Genomic DNA, 25,539 nt, shown 5'->3' on the forward strand with positions numbered 1-25,539 from the left:
CCCAGTGCAGACCCCTCAGTAAGCCCTCCCACCTAGTACAGACCCCTTAGTAAGCCCCCCTCCCAGTACAGACCCCTTAGTAAGCCCCCCTCCCAGTGCAGACCCCTCAGTAAGCCCTCCCACCTAGTACAGGGCTTACTGAGGGGTCTGCACTGGGAGGGGGGCTTACTAAGGGGTCTGTACTGGGTGGAAGGGCTTACTGAGGGGTCTGCACTGGGAGGGGGGGGCTTACTAAGTGGTCTGTACTGGGTGGGAGGGCTTACTGAGGGGTCTGCACTGGAAGGGGGGCTTACTAAGTGGTCTGTACTGTACAGACCACTTAGTAAGCCCCCCTCCCAGTACACTAGTACAGACCCCTCAGTAAGCCCTCCAACCTAGTACAAACCCCTTAGTAAGCCCCCCTCCCAGTGCAGACACCTCAGTAAGCCCTCCCACCTAGTACAGACTGTACTAGGTGGGAGGGCTTACTGAGGGGTCTGCACTGGGAGGGGGCTTACTAAGGGGTCTGTACTGGGTGGGAGGGCTTACTGGGAGGGGGGCTTACTAAGTGGTCTGTACTGTACAGACCACTTAGTAAGCCCCCCTTCCAGTGCAGACCCCCCAGTAAGCCCTCCCACCTAGTACAGACCATTACAAGCCGGTGTAGCGCCGCAAATGTGACATGTCTAAGTAGCTGGGTGATCGGGGGAGGATGGCGAATGTGTGTTGCGGCAGAAGCTGTGGCAGTACAGGGAGTACAGGGGTGCTGGAGACGGTCAGCACTCACCTCTCGTCTCCGACGGAGCCCGGCGGGGGAATTTCACCCGGCCGGCAATGCTTCAAGCGGCGCGGCGGCCGGCCGGGGGCGTGTGACGTCACGCGTCGACGCATTTTCCGCACGTCGACGATTTTTTGTAGTCGACGAGTCGTGGCAGCCCTAGTACATTCCACAATGGATAGCCTCTGAACTGTCCCAGGTTGCACTTTTAGAAGAAATACTTACCTTGAAAATGTCTTGTCCAGCGCTGCCATCTTAGGTGTGGGCAGCTGAAGCCAGCGCGTCCTCTTTTGCTTCCTCTTCAGTGATGTCTGAGTCCCAGAATGCCCTGCACCGACCCCGCTTGTTACTTCCGGTGCAGGCGCGCCATCCCTGCACAGCTTCTGGGCATGCCCAGAAGCTGTTATGCAGGGAATGATGCGCGTGCAGGGCATTGACTACTGGGAGCGATGACGTTCAGCTCCCAGGAGTCATCGCAAGCCGGAAGAGACGGCCGCAGAGGGAGGAAGGGGAAGAAAGGCAAGTATATTTTCTTCTATAACAAGGTAAGTAAACAAAAAAAAAAAATAAAAAAAATCGGGAGTATCCATTTCTTTTTCAGGTTAATGTCCAGTGGCATGGAGAACGGTGTTAACAAGCGGAGCTTTTGAGTGGAGCTCTGCTTTAACTCCAGGGAAGTCACTTTATTGTCCTCAGCCTGCTCCCAATTCCCTATTCTGCTGGGACCTGACTTCCTGTTGGAGGGTCACTACTTTCATTCTCCAGGGTCTCCCTGCATGTAGGAACATAGCCACCCTCTGGGGCTAGAATGTGGAGTGTACATTCAAAAAGCACGGCTTACACATGCACAGTGGGAAGTTGGCTGTGAAGCTGCAAAGAGTCACAGCCGGCTTCCCACACTAAAGATGCCAGTGCTGGGAACCCGAAGACGAGCTTGGTTGAGGAAAGCACTGGATCCTTGGACAGTTGGATGAGCCAGCTGTCAGTCCATGCATCAGGGTGAATCCCGACCATATGGAAGGGATCCTTTTAGAGCCTGGCTCAGCTCTGACCTTAGTTGACAGCAGGCTTCTGTCAGCTGAAATTGGATCAAGAGTGTGGAATGAACTGCATTCCTTTGATCCACAGCATTCTTGTGATCCATAGAAGTACAGCCAAAATGGCTTTGGCCACACTTCTCCTTTTTTTTGTGTGGGTTTTTTTTTTTGTCCCCCAACTTCTGCTATGTTGGTACTCCCCGTGCCTTACTGGAGCCCCCGTGCCTTACTGGAGCCAGGAAGTCCTTCCAGAGTCTCCACTTCATGCATTCTTCTGTTTGGAACTACTAGCTTGCATGCAGCTGCTCCCAGCACTGCAGTAACAGGTAGCACGAGACGCCAAGAACCAAAGGTGCAGTGCAAAGTGGGGATTGACCGCAGCCCTTGAACTTTGGCTTTGGTTCTGTGTACCACAGGGTGTTGAACAAAAGTTGCTTGTTCAAAGTGGGTGCATGAAACACAAGTTCATAAGTCCCTGCCAGGAACAGGGGGCACCCACATAACTGCAATCAGGCAGTGCGGCTGGGGAGCAGTATGAAGAACAAAGTAAAAATGAAAAACAAGAGCGTGTAAGTCCTGTATGAAGCTTCCCTGTCCACAGGTATGCAAACATAGGAGCATGCAAGCAACAAGTGCACCTCCATAGGAAAACTAGTGTGCTAGACATTTAGTATTGCCATGCACACCATAGTGAGTGTAAGAATCTTAGGTCCTTCATTCAGTGAACTCTAAAATGATGACCTGTAAAGGCATTAAAAGCTTTTTTTTTTTTTTTTTTTTTTTTTTTTTCTTTTTTCAAAAAACTGCACAGCCCCCCCATGCCTTGGCGTATGACGTGCACAGTGCTCGCTATGCCTCTTGGGATATGCAAGTGACACATCCCTGGAGGCCTTTAAATTCAGTAAGTTTTTAAGGAGGGTGGGCCTAGCGACATGTCGTCATGAGGCGCTGCCTGCTGGATTTAGCAGGTCCCTTAATAATGTCAATAGTTAAGATGGTGGTACTCGGGTTTCTTTTTTTTTTTCCTGCCTAGTCAGGGGCAAGGACCTAGTTCCTTGCTGGGGTCTCTAATTTTTTTTTCTTGGTATTTTTTTTTTTTCTCTCTGGATTTTTTCCTGTGAGGTCTACAATCAAGACTGGGTGACGAGCTGGATAATCTAGATCCAGTGGTCCCCCCAGTATGGCAAGCGAGCGCGCACAGACCTCAGCTGTAGGTTGGCTGCGACAGCCCCACTGGACAGGGGTTGGCCTGCGAGTCTTAACCCCCCTCTACCGAGGATCAATTGGTGCTCTGTGGCTGGCAACTAGGTGGCTGCCAGAGCGGTGGGGGTTGTCCCTTAGCAGTGTTTTACACTTTTTTTTTTTTGTAGGGTTCCCCCTGGTGACTCATGCAGTCTTTGGAGTGCCTCTCCCCACCTGATCCCCTCCCCGAGGCTGCTGGGCTCTCCGGGTTCTATCGATGCATTGACGGCGGTCCTGGAGTCCATGGTTCCCCGGGTGGAGGTGGCTTTTGGGTAATGGGCTGGCAAAAAGAGCCCCCTGCCTCATCTGTCTCATCCGATCTTGAATATGATTCGGCTGCTGCGGACATGGATAACCATGCTGACTCTGCAACCACGTGCCCTGAATCCTCAGATAGTGAGGAGGGTTCCTCCACTTCGGCAACCGTGTACGAAAAGGCGCTGGTGGACGCACTGATTGTAGCTGTGCGTGGGACCTTAAAGATGGACACAGCTGAAGCTGCCACACAGTCGCAGGTTCCTTTTGGCATTCGCAAGCCATTCAGAGCGGAAAAGGTGTTCCCTTTCCCCTCCTATTTTGACAGAATTGTTATTAAATAGTGGGGATGACCAAAGCATCCCCTTGGGGTCCCTAAGCGATTCTGCTAAGCTATACCCCTATAAGGAGTCCCTCTTCAAGAAGTGGACTGTTCCACCGGTGGTGGACACTCCGCTTTCCAGATTAAACAAGGCAACCATGATTCCGGTTGAAGAGTCCCCGGCCTTTAAGAACCCGGCTGACAGGAAGGCGGAGGCTATGGCCCACAATATGGAAACCCTGGTTGGGTTGACCCTGAGGCCGATATTCACCATTGCCCTGGTGTCGCAGACTCTGACCGTATGGACTAGACTTTTGCGCCGTGACCTGGAGGGGGGAGTAGCTCTCCCCTACTTTTGCTGAGCTGGCGGCCAGCTGGTCCAGTGACTGCAGTTTCTGATGTCTCTTTGGATGTGACTCCCCTAGTGGCTTGGCTCTCTGTTTCAGCAGTGGCCCTTCGGTGTGTCTTTGGCCTCAAATGCTGGTCTGCAGACCAAACTTCTAAAAAGGCCTTGACTGATCTTCCCTTTTAAGGAGATTGCCGGTTTGGTACTATCCTGGATAACCTTATAAAAGGTCTCACGGGGGGGGGGGGGGGAGTAGCCTTCTTCAGCAGGCTACGAAGGGCAAGGACCCTTGTCACAGATGCCCTTTGTACAAGTCAGTTGGGTCAATTATGTAATTCGGTGTAGCTACAAGATCGAGTTTCGTTCTCACCCTCTGGTAAGATTCTTCCTTGCAACGTGCGGCTATCCCCGGTCCGCTTACAGGCTTTTTGGGGCGGTGCAAGGGCTTTTTAACTTTAAAGGGTAATGGTCCCAGTTCCAACTTCGGTACGTTTTTCAGGGATTTTTACTCAAACCGGTTTACAGTCCTTAGGAAGGAAGGCAAAAGAGCGTCCAGTTCTGGACTTCAAGGCGCTGAACTGCTTTGTGCGGGTGCAGAAGTTCAGAATGGAGTCCGTTCGCACGTTGGTGGCTTCCCTGCATCAGGGGGGGTTTTTCTTGTCTCCATCCACAGCAAGGATGCTTACCTTCACATTCCAGTATGTGTCGGCCTCAAGCCCTTCCTCCGCTTTGCTGTAGGAGAGCGCTTTGCTATGGGAGAGGAGCATGATCAGTTTATGGCATTAACCTTTGGTCTCGCTTCTGCTGCTCGGGTCTTCACAAAAGTGTTACGTCAATGGGGGATCGCGGTACTGGGCTACTTGGACGACCTCCCTTATGCGAGCAGAGTTCCCTACTGCTCTGAGTGTAAAACCTGGAATTCGCCATACGAGCTGGAGGGTGTTTGGCTGGATTCTGAATTTTCAGAAGTCTGCTCTGGTTCCGCCCACAAAGCTGAACTATCTGGGTCTGACTCTGGACTCTGCCTTAGCCAGAGTGCTCCTTCCTCTGGACAAACTGCAGGCTGTAATTAATCTCCTGCTGTCAAGCAGATGGTAATCCCTCCTGGCTTGCATGCGGGTGCTGGGCCTGATGGTGTCTACTTTCGAGGCTGTTCCATTTGCACCGTTCCATACGAGGTCCCTGCAAGGGAGATTCTGGCCAAATGGGACAAGAATCCTCAGTCTCTGGACAATCCAGATCTGACTGAGCTGGGGAACGAAGGAGTCCCTGATATGGTGTCTTCCTCCTTTGGCTGGGCAAATCCTTCCTCCCCTTGTATTGGACAGTGGTCACAACGAATTCCAGCCTGTCTGGCTGGGGAGGCGTCCTCGGCAAAATTTCTGCTCAGGGGGTCTGGACACTGGAAGAAGTCCAGACTACAGATCGATGTCTTGATACTACGAGCGATCAGACTGTGCCTGAAACATTGGATTGATCATCTTCAGGGGTGTCCAGTGTGCATTCAATTGGACAATGCCAGGGCCATGGCGTATGTCCATAACCGGGGAGCACAAGAAGTGTCCTGGAGGTAGCTGGCATTCTGAGGTGGGCAGAACAGTTTGTTGCAGCCCTCTCCGGCGTACATTCTCCGGGGTGGAAAACTGGCAGGCGGATTACATCAGTCGGCAGGGATCGTCTGGCGGACGCTAAGGATGCGCTGGTGGCCCTGTGGGGGTCAGTATCGTCTGATTTATGCCTTCCCTCCTCTCAAGCTTCTGCCAAGACTTCTACACAGGATTGAGGCAGAAGAGATTCCGGTTATCTTGAGGCCCCAGACTGGCCTTCGCTGGGCTTTGTACACTGATCTGGTGCGGTTGATCACCAACGTTCCTTGGAAGCTTCCTCTCAGGGAGTATCTGCTGTCCCAAGGACCGATCTTCCATCCTGCTTTAGTCACTGGTTTTTGACGGCTTGGCTGTTGAACGCTAGGTGCTGGTGGATAGTCGGTGATTCCAACGCTGTTAAAAGCTAGGAAATCTACTTTCAGGAAGATCTACAATCCTATGTGGAAGACTTGCTTTGCGTGGTGTGAGTCTCTTGGGGTTCATTTTTTTTTTTTTTTTTTTTTTTTTTTTTTCCGTAATTTGAATCTTGACCTTCCTTCACTTTGGGAAGAAACTGGCCTTAAATACTATCAATGGTCAGGTGTCGGCCTTAGCGGTCTTCTTTGAACAGCCCTTGGCTACATACTCCTTGGTGCGTACTTATCTTCAGGGAGTTGGGCACTTGACCCCCTCCAGTGCGGTCTCTGTTGCCACCTTGGGACCTCAATTTGGGGCTCATTCCCCAGAAGCCTCCTTTTCAGAATCTTCGGGAGATTCCCTTGCTCACGCTGCCCCAGAAGGTGGCCTTTTTGGGGGCTTTTACCTCTGCGCACAGAGTGTCTGAATTGCCGTCACCCTGTCCACCTTACTTGGTGGTTCTTCACCCCTGTCCGTCGTTCCTTCCAAAGGTTGTCTCTGATTTTCATTTGAATGAAGACATTGTGTTGCCTTCATTGTGTCCCAGGCCAAAACATCCAAAGGAAATTGCTTTTACATGCTTTGGATGTGGTCCGGGCGATTATGGTGTACCTAGCAGCTACAGAGTCTTTTTTTAGGCAATCACTCTCACTATTTATTTTTGCTTAAGGATGGGCCTTGGAAAGGGTTGTCTGCTTCCTCTGCGACCATTTCCAGATTGATCAGAGAGATTGTGATTCAGGCCTATTCATCAAGGGTCAGGTTCCTCCTTTCCCCTTGTCAAGGTGCACTCTACTCGGGCGCTCAGTGCCTCCTGGGTCTTCCATCAGGTGTCAATGACGCAGGTTTGCAAGGCGGCCACCTGGTTGTCTGTGCACACTTTCACAAAGTTCTATCAAGTGGATGCATCTGTGGATGCTTCCTTTGGCCGCAAGGTTTTGCATGCTGCGGTTTAGAGGACCTGGTCCTCTTTGAGGGGGTGTGTGTGTGTGTGGTGTTTCTTAGGTGAGCTCCAGTTGTTTTGGTTAAGCTCCTGTTTACCTAGTTGGCTATAGTTGGCCTTGAGTTTCTTTTTTGCAGTTCCCACCCCTCATGTTTAACACTGCTTTGGGGCGTCCCAATGGATAAGATCCGGAGATGTGTCCACCGTAAAATCTATTTCTCTGATGTTCATGGACGGACACAGCACCCACCCCTCTGTGGAGTTGTGATTCTTCTGACACTGCTTGTAACAAAACTGAGTACGTATAGCAGAGAGTTTACCCCCTGGGACTGCCCATAGGCGTAGACGGGACTTTTTATTTTTTTTTATTTTTTGCCTAGTGTCCTACTCCTGGGGGCAGTATAACCAATGGGTAAGAAGATCAGGAGCTATTAACATCAGAGAAATGTTTTTTACGGTAAGTCAAAAATCTTCTTTTTTTTTTTGTGTAAATTATGCTGAAAATAGGCAAACATCGTGTGACCTATAAAATTGTAACTGCCACCATTTTTATTCCATAGGGCCTCTGCTTTTAGCAAATATAAAATTTGGGGGTTTCAAGTATTTTTTTTTTTTTCAAAACAAATTGCAGAATTTAATGTGTGAATTTATCCCAGTTGCAACCCTGTCTGGAAGATGAATCCACAAAAGGTTATCCCTACAAAAGATGGGTATATCCCTTCTGAGCATGCTCCATTGAAGAGAAATCTTGTCTGAAGTCTGCTGAGAAACACACACTTCCAGGAGTGATGATTTCCTCTTTGGAGGGATTTGCTTTTTTGTATCTTCCCCAGCAGTAGCAGGAAGTGAAGAATAATCTCCCAAATGGGGACACAGCGTTTAGGAACTGACAAGGGTTTTAAACATTCCAACTTTCACTAGCTAAAAAAAAAAAAAAAAAAACTGTTTGCTTTAGAAACAATTGAAATGTTGTTTCCATAAATTCTCTCCTGCTGACGTAAAACTACAAATGTGAAAATGTAGAGCAACCGATAGATCAGCCCAGTGATCAGTGCAGCAGAAGTTTGTGTGCTTTACTGAGTGATAACTCTTTGGTAAAAAAGCAAAGATGTAAGCGAACCATTGGGATATCTGTTAGTAGAGGAAAAGGGGGGGAGCCTGCTTTGGTTATTTATAAGATATTAGCTGGCGTTACTAATTTTCATAACGTGTATATTAGTTGGTCTTTAGTGCCATCCAGTGTTGGTGTGTTAATGTCCCTCTATTCTTGTCTAGGTGGCTTACTTGAAAGCACCAAGCCCTTTCCCAAAATGGATGCTGGCAGTGGTAAGTATGAACGCTTTAATTTGTAAAGTAGTAATTTAAACTCAAATTGGGAAATAACATTTTTGTCATTCTAATCCGCTTTTCTCATGTCTTATGTGCCCCCTGCACTACAGAAGAAGGGTAAAGTATTCATGTATTTACAATGGCATTAATCATCCACAAAAGGTTATTTCTTATGTTCATTGATGGACACAGCTTCCTATTCTCCACCACGGGGCTTATAGCTCCACCTACATGAGTAGGACATTAGGCAGAAAAGAACACAAACCCCTGCTCTGTTACCCGCTAGTTTGGCTGGACCAGTAAGTAGTCTCCCCCACCACCACCCCCCACCTTTTTCCTCCGGCACAGTGGCGGGCTGCAAGTGCTTCTAGGGGTTATCCACCCTGCTGGGTCTTCTCCTCCCCTGCAGACCTAAGTTTTCAGTCCTTCAGTCCCCATACCCCCCTACTTTCATGCTGCGAGCAATAATGTTCTGGTGCAGTACAGGCATGGAAGCTGGGCCATATCCTCTCTGGAACAGCCGTCACGGGATGCAGTGCAGTCGTGGGTATGCATGGTGCTATGGCAGTGTTTATTGGGGACTCAAACTGGTTTCAGCTGGGGGGTGGGGGGTAAATGGCTCTACACCCCCCCCCCCCCATTTCCCATGTGGTGTGTAAAACAGTGGCTGGATGGGTTGTAATGCAGAAGTTTGGTCCTGCATTGATGGAGTTTTCTGGTGTTTGTTTGTCCTCCTATTTTTGTGCTGGAGGGGGGGGGTGTGGTTGACCATAACCATGTTTTCCTTGGGCACTCCCATGGGTGCATTCACTCCACATGGTCAGGCTGTCTGCTGATTTATGCCGTGGCTTGTGGCCTACCGAGCCTCCGCCTGCCATCTTGCATTTGGGCTTTGTCCTTATCGGATTCATTTTGCCCATGTGCTGTACAGAGCCAGGGGGCAGATATCCTCCACGGTCACTAGACTTGAGTGGGGTGCTGACGTGCCCTACTGTGGGTGCATAAACCACGTGGTCTGGCTGTTAGCTAATTTAGGCCTTGGCCTACATGAACTAGCTGTTGAGATTGCTATTTCTTTTTTTTATGGACATCTGTCTTTTGCTGCGGTGTCTTATGCTGACGCTCTATGCCAAGCTGGAGCCTGGCAGTGCTAGTGGTTGGTTTGTCACACATCCACAGTGCTAGGCTTGTCAGCTGTTGACAAGAGGTCTATAACCACTGCAGAATAGTCATTAGGGCCCCCAGCGGCCCTCATTCCCTTTGACTTCCCTGTTCCCAGAACCCCCCCAGGTGCATGTACTATGCAGTAGGGCTATCTTATGTTAGGCCGCAGCTTACGACTTGCTGCCGCACTGACAGACGACGTTGCGTTCTTAGATGCAGTCCGGTTGCTTATGAGCTGGCATCTCGATGGTGGTGCTTCAGCAAATTCTGAATCAAGTGTTGGTCTGCAGTCTAAATGTTTGCAATGGCCTTGGTGAGCTTGCTTCTGCAGGGGGAACTTATCTGGTGCCACCCTGAATGGCGTTAAACAAGGCTTCACTTGGGTGCGATTAAGGACCAGGGTTTCCTCCCTTGCACTTTTTTTTTTTTTGTCTTTCAGCATCCTTTGTCTGCACTCCTTAAACTGTACCTTCATCCAAAGGATAAGACATGTGGAGCCTTTTTGTGTTCTTTTGCCATCATTTGACCTGATCCTGGTTCTTTTGGTCCTCCTGAATATCGGGGATTCTCAATTCCATGTGCTCTGTCACCCTTTTTAGTAGCTACCACTTCACATGTCGAGTGTTGGAGCTGGCAGCCTTGTTCTGTAAGTCTTTTTTGATCTTGCACATGGATAAGGCGGCCGCCCCCCCCATCTACAGTGTGTCCCTCCTTCCTTCAAGAGGTGGTGTCTTATTTTTCACCCCACAGAGGGATGTTGTCTTACCTTCCCTATGTCTGCACCCTTTGCATTCTAAAGAGGTTGCATTCCTTGGGTGTGGTCTGGGTAGCTCGTATATAGCCGTCTGCTACAGTTTCCTTCTGGAGGTTGGGTTTTCTCCTGGCGGCCCCCATCTGCCACCGTTTTCTATATGAATCAGGCAGAATGTGGTTCAGGCTTGTGCCGATAGCGGGTCGTGTTTCTCCCTTCCCCATCTCTCTACCAGAGCGATTTGGTGCCTCTTGGGTGATCTGACATCAAACGTCCGTGTCTCTCATTTGCAGGTGGCTTAATGACCATCTGTGCATACCTTTCTCAGGTTTTTGCAAGGTTGAGGTGTTTGCACCTGTTGCCTGATGCCTGTTTTGACTGCAAGGTTGTGTAGGTGACTGAGGTTCTGTGTTTCCCTTCTGGGAGGTTTTTTTTTTTTTGTCTTTGGATGGTTGCATGTTTGTCTGTCAGATGGTTGCATGTTTGTCTGTCAGATGGTTGCATGTTTGTCTGTCACTCCTGTATTCCCACCCCACATTGAGGCACTACTTTTAGTTGGTGCATCCCTTTTTTTTTTTTTTGACTGACCAGTCTATAGCAGAGAGGGGGTTTTTGTTTTTTTTTTTTTTTTCGATCATGGTTTGCAATGCAAGTTAATTTCCAGTCTTTTATTTATAGATTTCACTTTTCTGGAAGATGAGAAGTTTGACTTTGATGTATCCCTATCTCCTTCAAGGTAACCTATTAACAGTTTGACAAAGTATGCAGCTGTAATACTGTACTGTTCAGTAAACACCAACTGCACTGACATGCACATAGTCTGAAAACTATAAGATACCAAAGGGGAAAACTGACCTTTTAATGCCTATTCATAACTGAATTATATACGTTTTTTGTAAGTACTTTTTTCATGGAAAAAAAAAAAAAATAGGACTGGGGCTTTGTAGAGCACTTCACTGTGTGTCTTATTTATTTATTTTTTTTGTATAGTAACAGTAGTTAGTATAAGGCTCCATTCACATCTAGGCGTTTTGGGGCGTTTTTGGGGAGTTTTTCTGCTCTAGGATCAGCTCTCAAAACTCCCAACAAGACAAATCCTATTCATTTCAATGGCCCCTGTTCACATCTGAGCGTTTTGACGCTGTATACAAAACGCCCAACGCTCAAAAAAGTACATGAGCTTCTTTTTGGGCAGATTACAGGCGTTTTCCATTGGTATCTATTCAATCAAAAAAACGCCTGTAAAAACGCGCGAAAACGCTACGCTCAGGTGTGAATGTAGCCTAAATATGCACACCTTGGGAGCAGGTCCTTGGTGTCCGTATGTATACTATGTAAATCTACTTGTTAAAAAAAAAAAAAATAAAGCCTGTAAGTGTCCAACCTTTTGGCTTCTCTGGGCCACATTGAGAGTAGAGAAATTTTCTCGGACCGCATAAAATATATACTATAGTTTAAGGTAGAAGTAATAAAACGTGGCCGCGCCCTTCCCATACCACTGCTACCCCCCCCCATACCACTGGTACCCCCCACACCAATTTAACACAACTAGAGGATGGTCAAATTAACTGGAATCAGTATACAGAGGTTTACTTCTTCTTCTGAGAGATATTAACCGCTTTACGACAGCCCGCTGCTGTTGTACTGTGGCAGGCAGCTGCTCCTGGGCAAACTGACGTAGCTATACTTTGGTCACGAGCTGGAGGCTAGGGGGCATTTCGCCGAGGAAGCCGATGCAGCGGGCAGGCGGCTCCGATTGCCGCCTGACACCCGCGATCTTTCCCTCACTGAGAGAGAACTGTCAGCTGTTGTAAACACAGCTAACCGTTCTCCCTGCAATGATCATGGAGCCCATGTGATCCTTCCTTCTATATAGGATCACATGTCTCTCTGGTCATTTCAGAAGCCCCCCCCCCATAGTTAGAATCACTGCTCTAGGCTCGCATTAATCCATTGATCACCCACAGGGTTAACCCCTTCCCTGCCAATGGCATTATTACAGTAACAGTGCATAATTTTAGCACGGATTACTTTAGTAATGTCACTGGTACCCCCAAAAGTGTCAAATGTCAGTTAGGGGTCCGATCTGTCCAGCGCAATCCCGCTACAGATCGCCGCCATAACTAGTAAAAAAAAACCAATAAAAATGGCAAATCTTTCCTGTAGTTAGTAGACGGAATATTTTTTGCGCAAACCAATCAAAATACGCTTATTGTGTTTTTTTTTTTTTTTTTTGTTCATAGCGCAAGAAATAAAAATTGCACAGGTGATCAAATACCACCAAAAGAAAGTTATTTGTGGGGGGAAAAAGGACATCAATTTTATTTTGGGTACAGCGCGCAATTGTCAGATAAATAACGCAGTGCCGAAACGCAAAATATGGCCTGGTCATTAAGGGGGCAAATCCTTCCGGTCTTAAAGTGGTTAAAGGAACACTAACCACCAGTGATTTGAAGTAGTCATGGTGGTAGGAGTCAGAAACCCTGCACATGCTGAGATATTTACAGTTATGTGCTGGGGGCTAGTTGCACCCCCTAGTACATATGACTTGGGCAGCCAGAAAATGTCATGCCCTTATTCATACATGTATGAACAAGGACATGACCTATTACAAAACACAACTAGTTCTAGTTACATACACATACCTTTTCTACTTATTTTGCAGACTGCATGCGCGGTTCTGTTGGTGGGTTTCCCAACCCACCATTCCTGAGCATGATCAGCATGAAACGGGAGCCGCACTGGAGGAAGCAAAGCCGATGCTTCCTGTATAGCATCGGCTCCTGTCACAGGCGGAGTGCATTTGGTATCACTCTGCCTGTGGCAGGAGCCGGCGCTATACAGGAAGCATTGGCTTTGTTTCCTATAGTGCCGGTGTCCCATGAAAAAAACCCTACCTGTGAAAATTCCCTACCCTCGTCACTTCTGGTGCACCTACGTCATTGAGCAGCTTAGCAGTGCGCATGCTCGAAGCGAGGGTAAGGAATTTTCACGGTAGTGTGTTGTAACGTTACACCGCATCAGCTGTTCCTGCGGTTACATTAAAACATCCCGGCTCCTACCCCTGTGACTTCCTGATCTCGGCTACTAAATGTAAAAGCGGCAGCGGGTCTATGAAAATATAAATCACGGGGGGATCTCCGTGATTTATATTATACCCGCCGCTTTTAAATTTAGTAGCCGAGATCAGGGAAGTGACAGGGGTAGGAGCGGAGATAATTTCATGTTGCAGCAGAGATGTTTTAATGTAACCGCAGGAACAGCTGATGTGGTGTAATGTTACAACACACTACCGTGAAAATTCCCTACCCTCCGGAGCTTCGAGCATGCGCACTAAGCTGCTTAGCTGTTAAATGACGTATCCGGAACTGTGAGCATGCGCAGTGGTAAGCTGCTCAGCTGTTCCATGACGTATGTGACATGAAGTGACGAGGGTAGAGAATTTTCACGAGGTATGGTTTTTTAACCACTTGCCTTCTGTGCACTTAAACGCCCTTCCCATCCAGGCCAATTTTCAGCTTTCAGCGCTGTCACACTTTGAATGACAATTGCCCGGTCATGCTACACTGTACCCATATGAAATTTTTATCATTTTTTCACACAAATAGAGCTTTCTTTTGGTGGTATTTAATCACCTCTGGGTTTTTTATTTTTTACAAAAAAAAAAAGACAGAAAATTTTGAAGAAAAAAAAAAGTTTTTCTTATTTTCTGCGAGTAAATTTTTCTCCTTCACTGATGGGCACTGATAGGCTGCACTGATGAGGTGGCACTTATGGGCACTGATGAGGAGGTACTAATATGCCGCACTGATGAGCACTGATAGGCGGCACTGAGAGGTGGCACTGCTGGGCACTGAGAGGTGGCACTGATAGGCGGCACTGGGCACTGGCGGATGGCACTGGACACTGACGGGTGGCACTGATGAGCGGCACTGATGGGCAGCACCATCAGTGCCCACACTCAGTGCCCATAGTGCTGCCAGTCAGTGCTCATCAGTGCTTAGATGAGCAGGCACTGATGGACACTGACTAGCAGCACTATGGGCACTGATTGTGGGCATTGATGGGGGGGCACTGATGGCGGGCACTGTGGGCACTGATGGGGGGGCACTGTGTGTGTGTTTTTACCTTTAGTAATCAGGGCACTGGTGATCGGTGCCCTGATTACATTCTCCTGTGTCCCCGGCGCTGTGAGGCTCCCCCTCCTTCCTCACACTGCAGGCTCTGTGTGAGGAAGGAGCGCCGGCGATGAGAGATGATCTCATATGTTTACATATGAGATCATCGCTCATTGGACGGCCCGATCACGTGGTGAATGGCCGCTGTGATTGGCCATTCACCACGATCTGTGATCGGCCGTGTCCAAGGGAGCGCGGGGGGGGCGTGTCACTGGGAGGCCGTTTAAAAACGGCCTCCCGAAAATTCGAGTCCGCGCTGCAGCCGTATATAGGCTGTAGCGCGGATGGGGGAAGGTTAAGGTTACACCGGCTCTGTTATTTACAGCGATGCTCAGGGATGGCGGGTTGGGAACCCGCAATCTGGGTTTACCGACCCGCCATCCCAGAGCAGCAGGGAGAGTCTCTAATATTTTCTCGGGGGGGGGGGGGGGGGGTTTGGGAGCAATTGAAACACCCCCCCCTGCATCCGCCCCTGGGTGGGAGACTGTCTGGAGTTCCGCGGCCAGTGGGCTGCATTGTCCGCGGTTCCGGGCCGTGGGTTGGACATACCTGCTGTAGTCCATTGTCAGCTTACAAACATCCCATTTTTTTTTCTTCCTGATTTTTATTTGAGCTATACTCCTCTCTCGCATATCTTGTGTGTCTGAACACCAATACATACCTTGTATGTGTATCTCTATTTATGCATCCCTTTTGCTATCCCTTTAGGCTTTTAGTTGAGCTCCTAGTCCTATCATTTATTTAGCAAGTGTTAGAAAAATAAAAACTTTAATGTTTGGACAGAAGTGAGGGGTTGGAAGCTCTGTCAGGTTTTATTGCTGTTGAAGGTTCACTTCTAGTGACCATGGACAGTGATGTGTAATCCAACGTTCTGATCTGTCCACATAACGAGAATGTGGAGAGGAACTTCCAATAGGGACTTTAGTGGTCACACTTGTCTGAGAAGATTTTCCTTAAATTTGAGGATTTTTTCTTTGTTCAGGCATCGTCCAGGCTCAGAATAGGCTTTCTAGGCTATGGTGCAATTCATGTTAATCCAGTGTGTTAGTGTGTGTTAGAGCTGCACGATAAATCGCAATCTCGTTTCACCCCCCCCCCCCCCCCCCATGATCTTAACCACTTTAGCCCCGGAGGATTTGGCTGCTCAATGACAGGCCCTATTTTGCGATTCGGCACTGCGTGACTTTAATGGACAATAGCGCGGTCGTGCGACGCTGTACCCAAACATAATTGACGTTGTTTTTTTTTTTTTTTTTTTTTTCCTGGAAAATTACTTAGAACCCCCGAACATTATGTATGTGTATGTAGCAGAGACCTAGAGCAGTGATGGTGAACCTTGGTACTCCAGATGTTTTGGAACTACATTTTCCATGATGCTCAACTACACTGCAGAGTAGGGATCAACTTTTTTTTTTTTTTTCCACTTTTTTTGTTTTCTTTAAACTCTTTTTTTTTTTTTTTTTTTTTTTTATAAAGTGAAATGAAGATGAATGCAGACAGAAAAAGTGTGGTCTGGGATTATTTCTCGTCTCAACCATCCCCAGGAAAAGCAGCAGTGTGGAACACATGCACAAACAATGTGAGCATGGGATCCGCAACTGTAAAAAACAAAAATGTCAAATCTTTGGGCCCATCGAAGAGTTAATCATGTTGAATTATATAATGCCGGACAGAAAAAACAAACTATAACAAAGTGAAATACCTCCACTATCCCAAACAACAATAACACGTATGTTTCAGAGGAAAAAAAACAGGTGGCTAAATTCGGATGGAAGAACCCAACTGCTGAACAGAGTAGTAATAGAGATGGTCACTGATAACCAGCCTTTTACAATGGTGTCTGACTCTGGGTTTAAGCGGTTGATATCCGTAGCTGAACTAAGGTACACACTGAGGAATGAAAAGTATTCTCAAACCAAAATGCTGGGAAAGATTCCCCAAAAGGTAGTTGAGAAAGTAAAGACTATGCTGTAACCAGAGAATGCTGGCAACTCACTCTTTCACGACTGACTGCTGGTCAGGACAGAGTTACTAATGAGTCTTACATGCCACTTCATTGACAGCGGATGGACAAAAAGGCAATTGGTGTTGAATACAAAAGTGATGCAAGAATCCCACACTGGGAAGTACATTTAGAGAAAAGTTTCTTGGCATGCTTGAAGACTGGGGAATAATCAAAGACCGAGTGATGCTTGTGCTTCGAGACAGCGGAGCAAACATGGTGAAAGGAATAAAGCTTGCTGAAGTGTCAGACCTCAGTTGCATGGCACACACCCTGCAACTTGTGGTAAAGGATGGTCTGTCAAGCCAGAGAGCTTCGATATAATTGGCATGCTGAAGAGGTGCGCAGGCCATTTCCACCATTCAATCCTTGCCAAGCAACAACTGAGGTGCATTCAGGAAGACCTTGTCCTACCCAACTTGATTCAGGCTGTTCCAACACAGTGGAACTCGAAACTTAACATGCTGCAAAGAATGCTGGAACAGAAGCAAGCTTTTGCCATCTATTCAGGTGAATGTGGAGGATATTCTTGTTCTAGTGCTGATCAGTGGCACATTTTAGCCAATGTCATTGAGACCCTCCTCCCCATAGAGGAAGTTACACTAGAGGTGAGTCATTATGACTCGTCTGTGTCATCTGTCATCCAATGTGTGAGAATCTTGAAGCTGCTTCAAGAGAATGAAGGAACCAACACACATGGCATTTAAAACATGTAGGAAGGTCATGATAGACAGCCTCGCCAATCGTTTTGAGAACCATGAAGAGAATAAGAATGTTATGCTGGCATGTCTTTTGGATCCTCGAAACAAGAATCATGCTTTTTCTTTTGATGTATCGGCCAAGGCAAAACAATGGCTGACAAAAGTCCTTCAACAGGAGGTGCCTGACGAAATGTCGTCAGGAAGAGCATGTTTCTAATCTGGAAGAGCAGGATGCTGCAAAAACCGACAAACATCCAAAAAGAAAACGGGCAGAAGAGAATCTTCATCGTGGTCGAATTGATGCCATGTTCAAGTGTTTGTTTTTTTTTTTTGGGCCACATGCGGAGGATTCTACTGAATCTGCAATAATTAGCCTGGATGATTAACTTCATCTCTATTTGAATGAACCAGTAATTGACAAAAGTAGTGGTGATCCTCTTCAGTGGTGGAAAGAAAATGAGGCACGCTGCAAAAGACTTGCCTGTCATGCTAGAAGATACCTCTCTGCTCCTCCCTCTGTACCAAGTGAGTGTGTTTTAGTGAAGTGGCAGCAATGTATGAAAAAAACAGAAGCAGTTTAACAGGTGATCATGCTGAAATGGTTTGCTTTCTTCACAATAGTATTCTACTTAACTGAGTATTGAAGTAACTAACTTCAAGTAAGTGTAGTGTCCACTGTCTAGCTTTTGCACTGCAGTAGTGATTTAAATGTAATCATTGCAGTGAGTGCACTGCAGCAGTTTATACCATTTTTCTATGTTTTGGGAAGCATTTAATAACTTATGTTTCTTTTTTGTACATCACGGGACACGGAGCCATATAAATTACCATGTGGGTTGTATGCCACCTTCAGGTTAATAGACACTGGCAACCAATCAGACAGGAAGTCCACTATATAACCTCTCCTACACAGGAAATACCTCCCAGTTTTTTTTTTTTTTCCGCCAGTGTCACTCTAAAAGAACCCCCAGTCAAAGATCTCTGAATCGAAGAGGTTAGCAATCAGATCCATCCAAAAAAGTCAGACTAAAAGGATGGTACCTGAGCATCGGGAAAGCAGATACAAGGTTTTCCCTGTAACATTGTACTCAGGCACTGGGCGCTGGGATCCGGACCCTTGGTAAAACTAATCCCAAAGGCGTGCGGGCAGGGTGCTCTACAGGTCCATGGGAGTGGCCATTCAAAAACAAGGGGACCCAGTCCTTGCGGGTCGACAAGTGACAAAGCTCACTGTGAAGGGTGAAAATTGTGGAAGATTGGATTCCTGTTACAAGACAGAATTGGATTCCTGTTGCAAGACAGAATCCTGTGGCACCCTCCTTTCTCCAGTTGTCTACTTCCAGGCCTCGTTTATTAAGTCACACCATGGTATAGACAGACGTTCGTTTTGCTGCACACATTCTGTAAGTGCACAAAAAAAATGCTAGTTCTTTTTACTACTCTTCTCTACCCTGTTCACACCACACAACCTGCATGAAAACTGTCTCACTGATGTCTCTGCAAGTGAAATCGGCATGGTGTGAAGAACGAGTCCTTAATGGTAAAAATTTTAATAAACCTTAACATGTTCAGTACCAGACTTGTGTCAAATTGTTGATTTTTCTAAACTTTAAATGTACAGAATATCAGCCTGAAGACCGACACAAAAATCGGTATCGGCCCTGAAAAAAACGGTCGGTCGATCCCTACTGCAGAATGTATGAGCATCATAAGAAATGTAGTTCCAAAACATCTATGGTGCCAAGGTTCGCCATCACTGCCCGCGTTCACGGAAGACGACAGTGGTGGAAGATTGCAGGAGCCTTTCTATGGTAAAGAAAAAAACACATTCACAACATCCAGACAAGTGAAGGAAACTCTCTCTCCAGGAGGTGGGCGTATCATTGTCAAAGTCAAGAGAAGACTTCATGAAAACAATTGCAGAGGGTTCACCACAAGGTGCAAACAATTCATAAGCCTGAAGAATAGAAAAGCCAGATTAGACTTTGCCAAAAAAACATCTAAAAAAAGCCAGACCGTTTCTGGAAAAGCATTCTTTGGATGGATGATTCAAAGATGAATCTGTACCAGAATGACGGGAAGAAAGAAGGATGTGGAGAAGGCTTGGAACAGCTCATGATCCAAAGCACACCACGTCATCTGTAAAACATGGAGTATAAAAATGGTTGCAGTTCCTAAAATTTGTACTTGATATTTTATGTTCAACACCTTGATAAAGCTGAAAGTCTGCACTTCATTTATATGGATTTTAATTTTATTCTGATGGCATCCAGAGCCAAAAGTGTGACAATTGTACCAGTATCCAAACATACAGTATCTCACAAAAGGGAGTACACCCTTCACAATTTTGTAAAGATTTTATTATATTTTTTCATGTGACAGCTCTGCAGAAATGACACTTTGCTACAATGTAACATAGTGAGTGTACAGCTTGTGTAACAGTGTAAATTTCTTGTCCCCTGAATATAACTCAACACACAGCCATTAATGTCTAAACCGCTGGCAACAAAAGTGAGTTCACCCCTAAGTAAAAATGTCCAAATTGGGCCTAAAGTGTCAATATTTGGTGTGGCTGACGTATTTTTTTTCTCTCAGCACTGCCTTAACCCTCTTAAGCATGGGAGTTTACCAGAGATTCACAGGTTGCCACTGGTGTCCTTTCACTCCTCTATGATGACATCCTGGAGCTGGTGGAGGTTAGAGACCTTGTGCCGTTCCACCTTTTTGCGGATACCCCCTACAGATGCTTAATGGCATTTAGGTCTAGACACATGTTTGGCCAGTCCAATTACCTTTTACCCTCAGCTTCTTTAACAAGGCAGTGGTCATCGTGGAGGTGTTTGGGGTCATTCTGTTGGAATGCTGCCCAGTCTCCGAAGGGAGGGGATCATGCTCCTGCTTCAGTATGTCACAGTACATGTTGGCATTCATGGTTCTCTCAACTGTAGCTCCCCAGTGCCGGCAGCACTCATGCAGCCCCGGTCCATGACACTCCCACCACCATGCTTGACGTATGCAAGACACACTTGCCTTTGAAATCACTCGCCTAGTTGCTACCACACACTTTTGACACCATCTGAACCAAATAAGTTTATCTTGGTCTCCTCAGACCACAGGACATGGTTCCAGTAATCCATGTCCTTAGTCTGCTTGTCTTCAGCAAACTGTTTGCGGGCTTTCTTGTGCATCTTTAGAAGAGGCTTCCTTCTGGGACGACAGCCATGCAATCCAATTTGATGCAGTGGGTGGCATGGTCTGAGCACTGACAGGCTAACCACCCCCCAACCTCTGCAGTATTGCTGGCAGCACTCATACGTTTCCCAAAGACACCCACCTGGGTATGACGCGGAGTTCGTGCAATCCACTTCTCTGGTGGACCATAGCGAGGCCTGTTAAACCCCTGCGTGACTTTGAGGTCACAAAAGTGTGAAAGGAGCCTTTAGTAATCAAGGTATAGTGTGCCCCCATTCAATGCAGACTGACCCCAGCGTGCCCCCATTCAATGCAGACTGACCACAGCATGTCCCCTTTCAATGCACAAAGCCAGTGCTCTTACCTGCAGTGGCAGCTTCTCCTCGAGTCCTCCCGCCTCTTCCTCGACCATTGGCATGTGTTCGCCTTTTTGGCCAATCAGGAAGCGGGTTTCAAACCCGCGTCCTGATTGGGCAGGGGGAGGATCCGTGTTACAATTTTCATTCGCTATTGTCACACAAATGGGCGGGCTCGGGGCGCATTGCTCTGCGCCCCGGGTCCACCCTTTTCTGAGACTCACACTGTTAGGACGGACACAGCGGCATGTGGGGGGCCGGACGCAATGATTGTGCGGGCCGCAGGTTCCCCACCCCTGGCCTAGGCCATCTTTATGTAGAGCAACAATTCTTTTTTTTTTTTTTTTTTTTTTTTTTCTCTCAGATCCTCACAGCTGCACACATAATCTCATGGCATGTCAGTTTGACATGCAGGCAGGAGCGGGTACAAAGATTCCAACACTGCATCAGATAGGTGCTCCCACCAGGAGGGTAAACTTTGGCATTGCAGTACAGTTGGCAATCTTTCCTTCTCCCTATCCTGTTGGGTTTTTTGGAGGCAGGGAATGCACACTTCTCTAGTTACAATAGGGAACCTCTTTCTACGTGTGCATTATAGTGTCTGTAGTCAGTGTGCATAAAATGTACAGCTAGTGCAACTATACTGAAATGCACAGTGGTGATGACCTTAGTTCGGTGTGGAATTTGGGGTTAAAGCACTTGTAAACCCTGGCACTGCCAATTTAAGTTACACTCCTAAACAATGCACATTAATTTCTGTCCCTCCATTGTCTCTTCGCTAATTTCACTTCATGGAGACAAGTGTAGTGTCCTCGTGCTATAGGCAGAAACGGAAGAATAATTTGACATCTGACACAACCAGCCTGCAGCCTACATGTGTGCCGTAAGGCTTTCCATAGCGCAGATTACACTGAGATACAGGATTGACAATTGTAGAGGGGAGAGGTGCATAGGCAGTGTGTTTGTTGTCCACATAAGTGAGTGGAACTAGCAAAGATGTCCAGGTATTTTCTCAGGAATCGCAACGTTTAAAAAAAAAAAAATATATATATATATATGACACCCCTGACCTTTACCTACATTTTAAGTAAGTTTTTTTTTTTTTTTCTTGGGGGGGGGGGGGGGGGGATTCTTTCTTCCCGCTTCCTCATTTTTCTAGGCAAGAATGACCCATCCTGCAGACTCCAGGGATGTAAGCCCCATAAATCCTAGGAGTCTTTGAGCTTTTTATTTATTAAATACAGGGTTTCTGATCGCCTGACGCCTTTACAGATTGCAATTACAGCATGCAAGAGTATACACTTGTTGCCCGGTTATATTAACGTAGGGTAAGAGGGTTAATATGCTGAACACGCAGGCATATGACCTTGCTATGCCTAATGAGAAGGGGAACTGTGAGTGCAAAAAACTTGAATAGCACTGAATTCTGCAGAAACTAAGTGTCTAGTGATATGCAACTATCCAGATGGTCCCTTTTTTTTATTTGATTTTTGGAATGTTGGACTGAATGGATGTGTGTATGTCCACGCCTTAACTAATTAGTTCTTGCTGTCCTTTTCCATTAGTGCCAAAGAAGACACTGAAGATTGTGACGATGAAGTGTTCATTGGGCCAGTTAAACACAAAGAAAAATGTGTTAGTGCAGCTATACAGTTACATGAATCGGAGAAAACTTCTCTTCCAGATGATAAAGTTTCCTGGAGTCCTCTAAGTGGTGATAAATTTGTTGAAATCTTCAAGGAAGCTCACTTACTCGCACTACAGCTGGAATGTTCTGCAAATGATGACAAAAAAGAGCCACTGCAGACTGTCTCAAACCCAGCAGTGGAGAAATTTGTACAGGAATCAAAGTCAAAACTAAATATTTTTGATACTTTTAATGGCGTCAATAAAACACCTGTTGCCATTAAAAGAGAGACTTATTGTATACAAGATAGCCCCCTCCACCAGCTTCCGCCTTCAGTCCAACAGCAGATTGCTGGATCTAATATGGATGCTCAAAGGTCTCAAGGCCTGAAAAGCCCCAAAGCAGCAAAAGTAGTGAAATGTTTGTCAGTTTCTCCTCTTACACAGAAAGCAAAGGCTCCTCAGGTGAAAAGTACGGTTTCATCGCTAAGCACTGGTAAAATGGTCAGCAGACTGCAACCTATAAAGGCAAATGTTGCACAATCAAAGAAAAACAGTCTAACTCTGGAAAAGGTATGTACTGGTTTGGTGAATGTCTGTGGCAAGTGAGTGAGCGCTGTAGGTATAAATTGACCCTGTCATCAGAGTCACATCTAACCACCTGAAGGTAATTGTATATAGCCCATGGCCTAAGAATTACCAGGGTCACCAGAGCTATTGTCCCCTTTGGAAGATTTCCCATTTATTCTTGTGACAAACATTGGGTTATTTCTTTCCTTTTCAGAAAATGGTAAACGGCGACCTAGAAGTTAAATCTCCCTAATGGGGACACAGATTTGCAAAAAAAAAATCAGCGAAGGGGCATCTAAATGCAGTGGAAGAGGGGAAAAAAAAAAACGATTTATTGGCAGCTTACATTTGAGGAGTAAAGTGCCTGTCATATGAACTTACTGTCATCCAGGCCCCAACAGCACATAGCAGAGGTAGTCCAGTTCAGGCATTCTGTGCTTCCAACAGCCAGGAAATACTCACGAAACCATGTGGTCAGTCAGACCGCTAGAATAAAGTCCCGTGTAATGTCGGGCTCTGGTGGGTGTGGAGGAGGTATGACTGCATGTTTTTAGGCCATTACGCTTCTTTCTCAATTCTATATTACTGGTAAAGGAGTTATCTCTATACTCAATAGATTAGATTTGCAGTCGAGACCATAAGGCACAGCATGCCTAAGTGACCAAAATAAATCTAAAATGATGAATGTGAAATTTAAAGCTAAAAATTAGACTTCTTGGTACAACAGAATATGTTCAATAATGCATAACAAAAAAAATGTTGAATATGTGTTTTGTATAGAAAATACAGCAGCGTGATTAAAGATAAACAAAACAGACATGCTGTACATCAGGGAATGGTAAATTTTTGCTTTGAATCTAGGTGCCCGCTAAAAAAAAATTAGGATTTTTTTTTTTTTTTTTTTATGGGGTTTACCAACAAATGTTACGGCTGGAACATGTACCCGAATGTGACCTTATCTAGCACTTTTGCTGCCAGAGCCGTGTGTTTGTTGGTTTTTTTTTTTTTTTTTTTTCCTTCCCACACGTTTTAAAGTTTTAGGCCTGAAGATTACATAAAATCCCCAAACGGTATATATTTTCTGAAAGCAGACACCCTAAAGATTAAAATGTTGGTAGTTCCAATTTATGTCTCCACAATATTATCGCAAAGTCTAGAAAACACAATTTCAGTAAAAAAAAACAAACATTTAAGCATATTTTAGGGGGCACAAACGCATCTACCCAATTTTTTGGTAAAATTAAAATATGAAAGCCGAGGTTTCACCAAGTAAATGGATAACCAATATGTTAAACCTGTCAGTACCCTATATTTTCCATAGGCGATGCTTTAAAAGCCCCCCCCCCAATAAAAATTATTGCTCTCATTCTGGTGTGCGCAGTGATATGTAACGTGTATTGCAATTGACGTTTTCAGGTGTAGGCTCCCCTCCGTGTGCATTTACGTTTGTATATGGATTGGGCGGTCCTTCCTTCTTTTTTTTTTTTTTTTCCCCCATCGCATAGGGCACAAAGTCCCCCTCCACCTGGCAGCATATGCTATGCCGGTTCCGCACCCGCAGATGAAAAAAATGGGAGTAATTTAAGAGCATACTAAAGGTGTTGGCCAGTGCATACCTGTGGAAACACATTTTAAGTGCTAAAATTTTAATCCTGGGTTGTAAAACCCTAAAGTAAAAAATTCAAAAAATAGAAGGCTGAGGGGTCATTGTCAGCATTCCAACAATACAAGGAATGCAATAGGAAATGTAAGAGCACAATCGGGTCAGCTAACATAGACCACGAAAGGCACATAGTGGAGGAGAGTAAAAAAAAAAAAAAGAAACTTTTTAAATATATTACCAGGGAGGCCAGAACATATTGGCCTCATAAAGGCTGATGAAGGGAATCTGGTTGCTAAAGACCATGAGTAGGCGAAGGTTTTAAATGCATTCTTTTCAGTTTTCACCAAGGAAAAGTGGGAATATAATAAACAAGACTAATGTTAACACGTCACAGCATGCAATCTCACGGCTAACAGAATCCAGTATCAGAAATAGACTTGGAAAAACAACACTTTAAGTCACCAGGACCAGATGGCTTACCCGAGATGTTATAAAGAGGAACGCACAGTAAAAAAAAAAAAATCATATGTAACTAGTTGGTTTGGGCTGCTCGTCCTTAAGAATTACTAGCAAAATAATGGTACCGCTTTCAGCACCTAAAATCGGTAACAATCATACTGCCAGGGAGGTTAAACAGGGCTGTAACTTCTACTCAGGATGTTGAAACTTTATAAGACCAAAATAAAATGGGCGGGCAACTAAATTTAGCGGTTTGCTGTTGTAGTCTGGATGACTGCCCAGTGGATAAAGTTTACCCCCTTATCAAATGTTTGTTAGTTGACAATCGTCTAATCGGTGTGTGTTTGCGTTTTTTTAAAAAAAAAAAAAAATTTGAAAAATTTCTGCAATGACCGCCATTTTATTCCCTAGGGTCTCTGCTAAAAAAAAAATATATAGGGTTCCGAGTAATTTTCTAGCAAAAGATTATTTTTACATGTAGGACCGGAGGGCCAGAAATCGCCTGGTATGGAAGTGGTTAATGAACTCTTTGAGCATCCATTTTAATGGAGTTACTGCTTTGAGAGCTTGTGCCACAATATAGAGGGTTTATAAAGATAAAGACCAGTGTCTATTTTCTCTTCAAAACTAGAAGTTTTGTGCCAAGGATTTGTTAATCCAGAACTGCCACACAACAGCCCCTGTCTGACAATCCGCTCCTTGC

At 45.9% G+C, this 25,539-nt stretch overlaps 1 protein-coding gene across 1 annotated transcript in view; it reads left to right on the plus strand.

Moving 5' to 3' along the window:
- Positions 1–3,383: 3,383 nt before the first annotated feature.
- Positions 3,384–25,539, plus strand: part of GTSE1 (G2 and S-phase expressed 1) — a gene marked incomplete at its 5' end in the record, with an annotated part of 97,865 nt that continues 75,709 nt past the window's right edge. The window contains 4 exons of the mRNA XM_082253535.1: positions 3,384–3,567; positions 8,181–8,231; positions 10,828–10,885; positions 22,144–22,777. Of these exons, the coding sequence (XP_082109661.1) occupies positions 3,384–3,567; positions 8,181–8,231; positions 10,828–10,885; positions 22,144–22,777 (927 nt within the window). The remainder of the gene's footprint in view (positions 3,568–8,180; positions 8,232–10,827; positions 10,886–22,143; positions 22,778–25,539) is intronic.

This window comes from Pelophylax lessonae (assembly GCF_965119305.1).
Source record: "Pelophylax lessonae genome assembly, chromosome: 4".
In the NCBI taxonomy this organism is placed as follows: domain Eukaryota; kingdom Metazoa; phylum Chordata; class Amphibia; order Anura; family Ranidae; genus Pelophylax; species Pelophylax lessonae.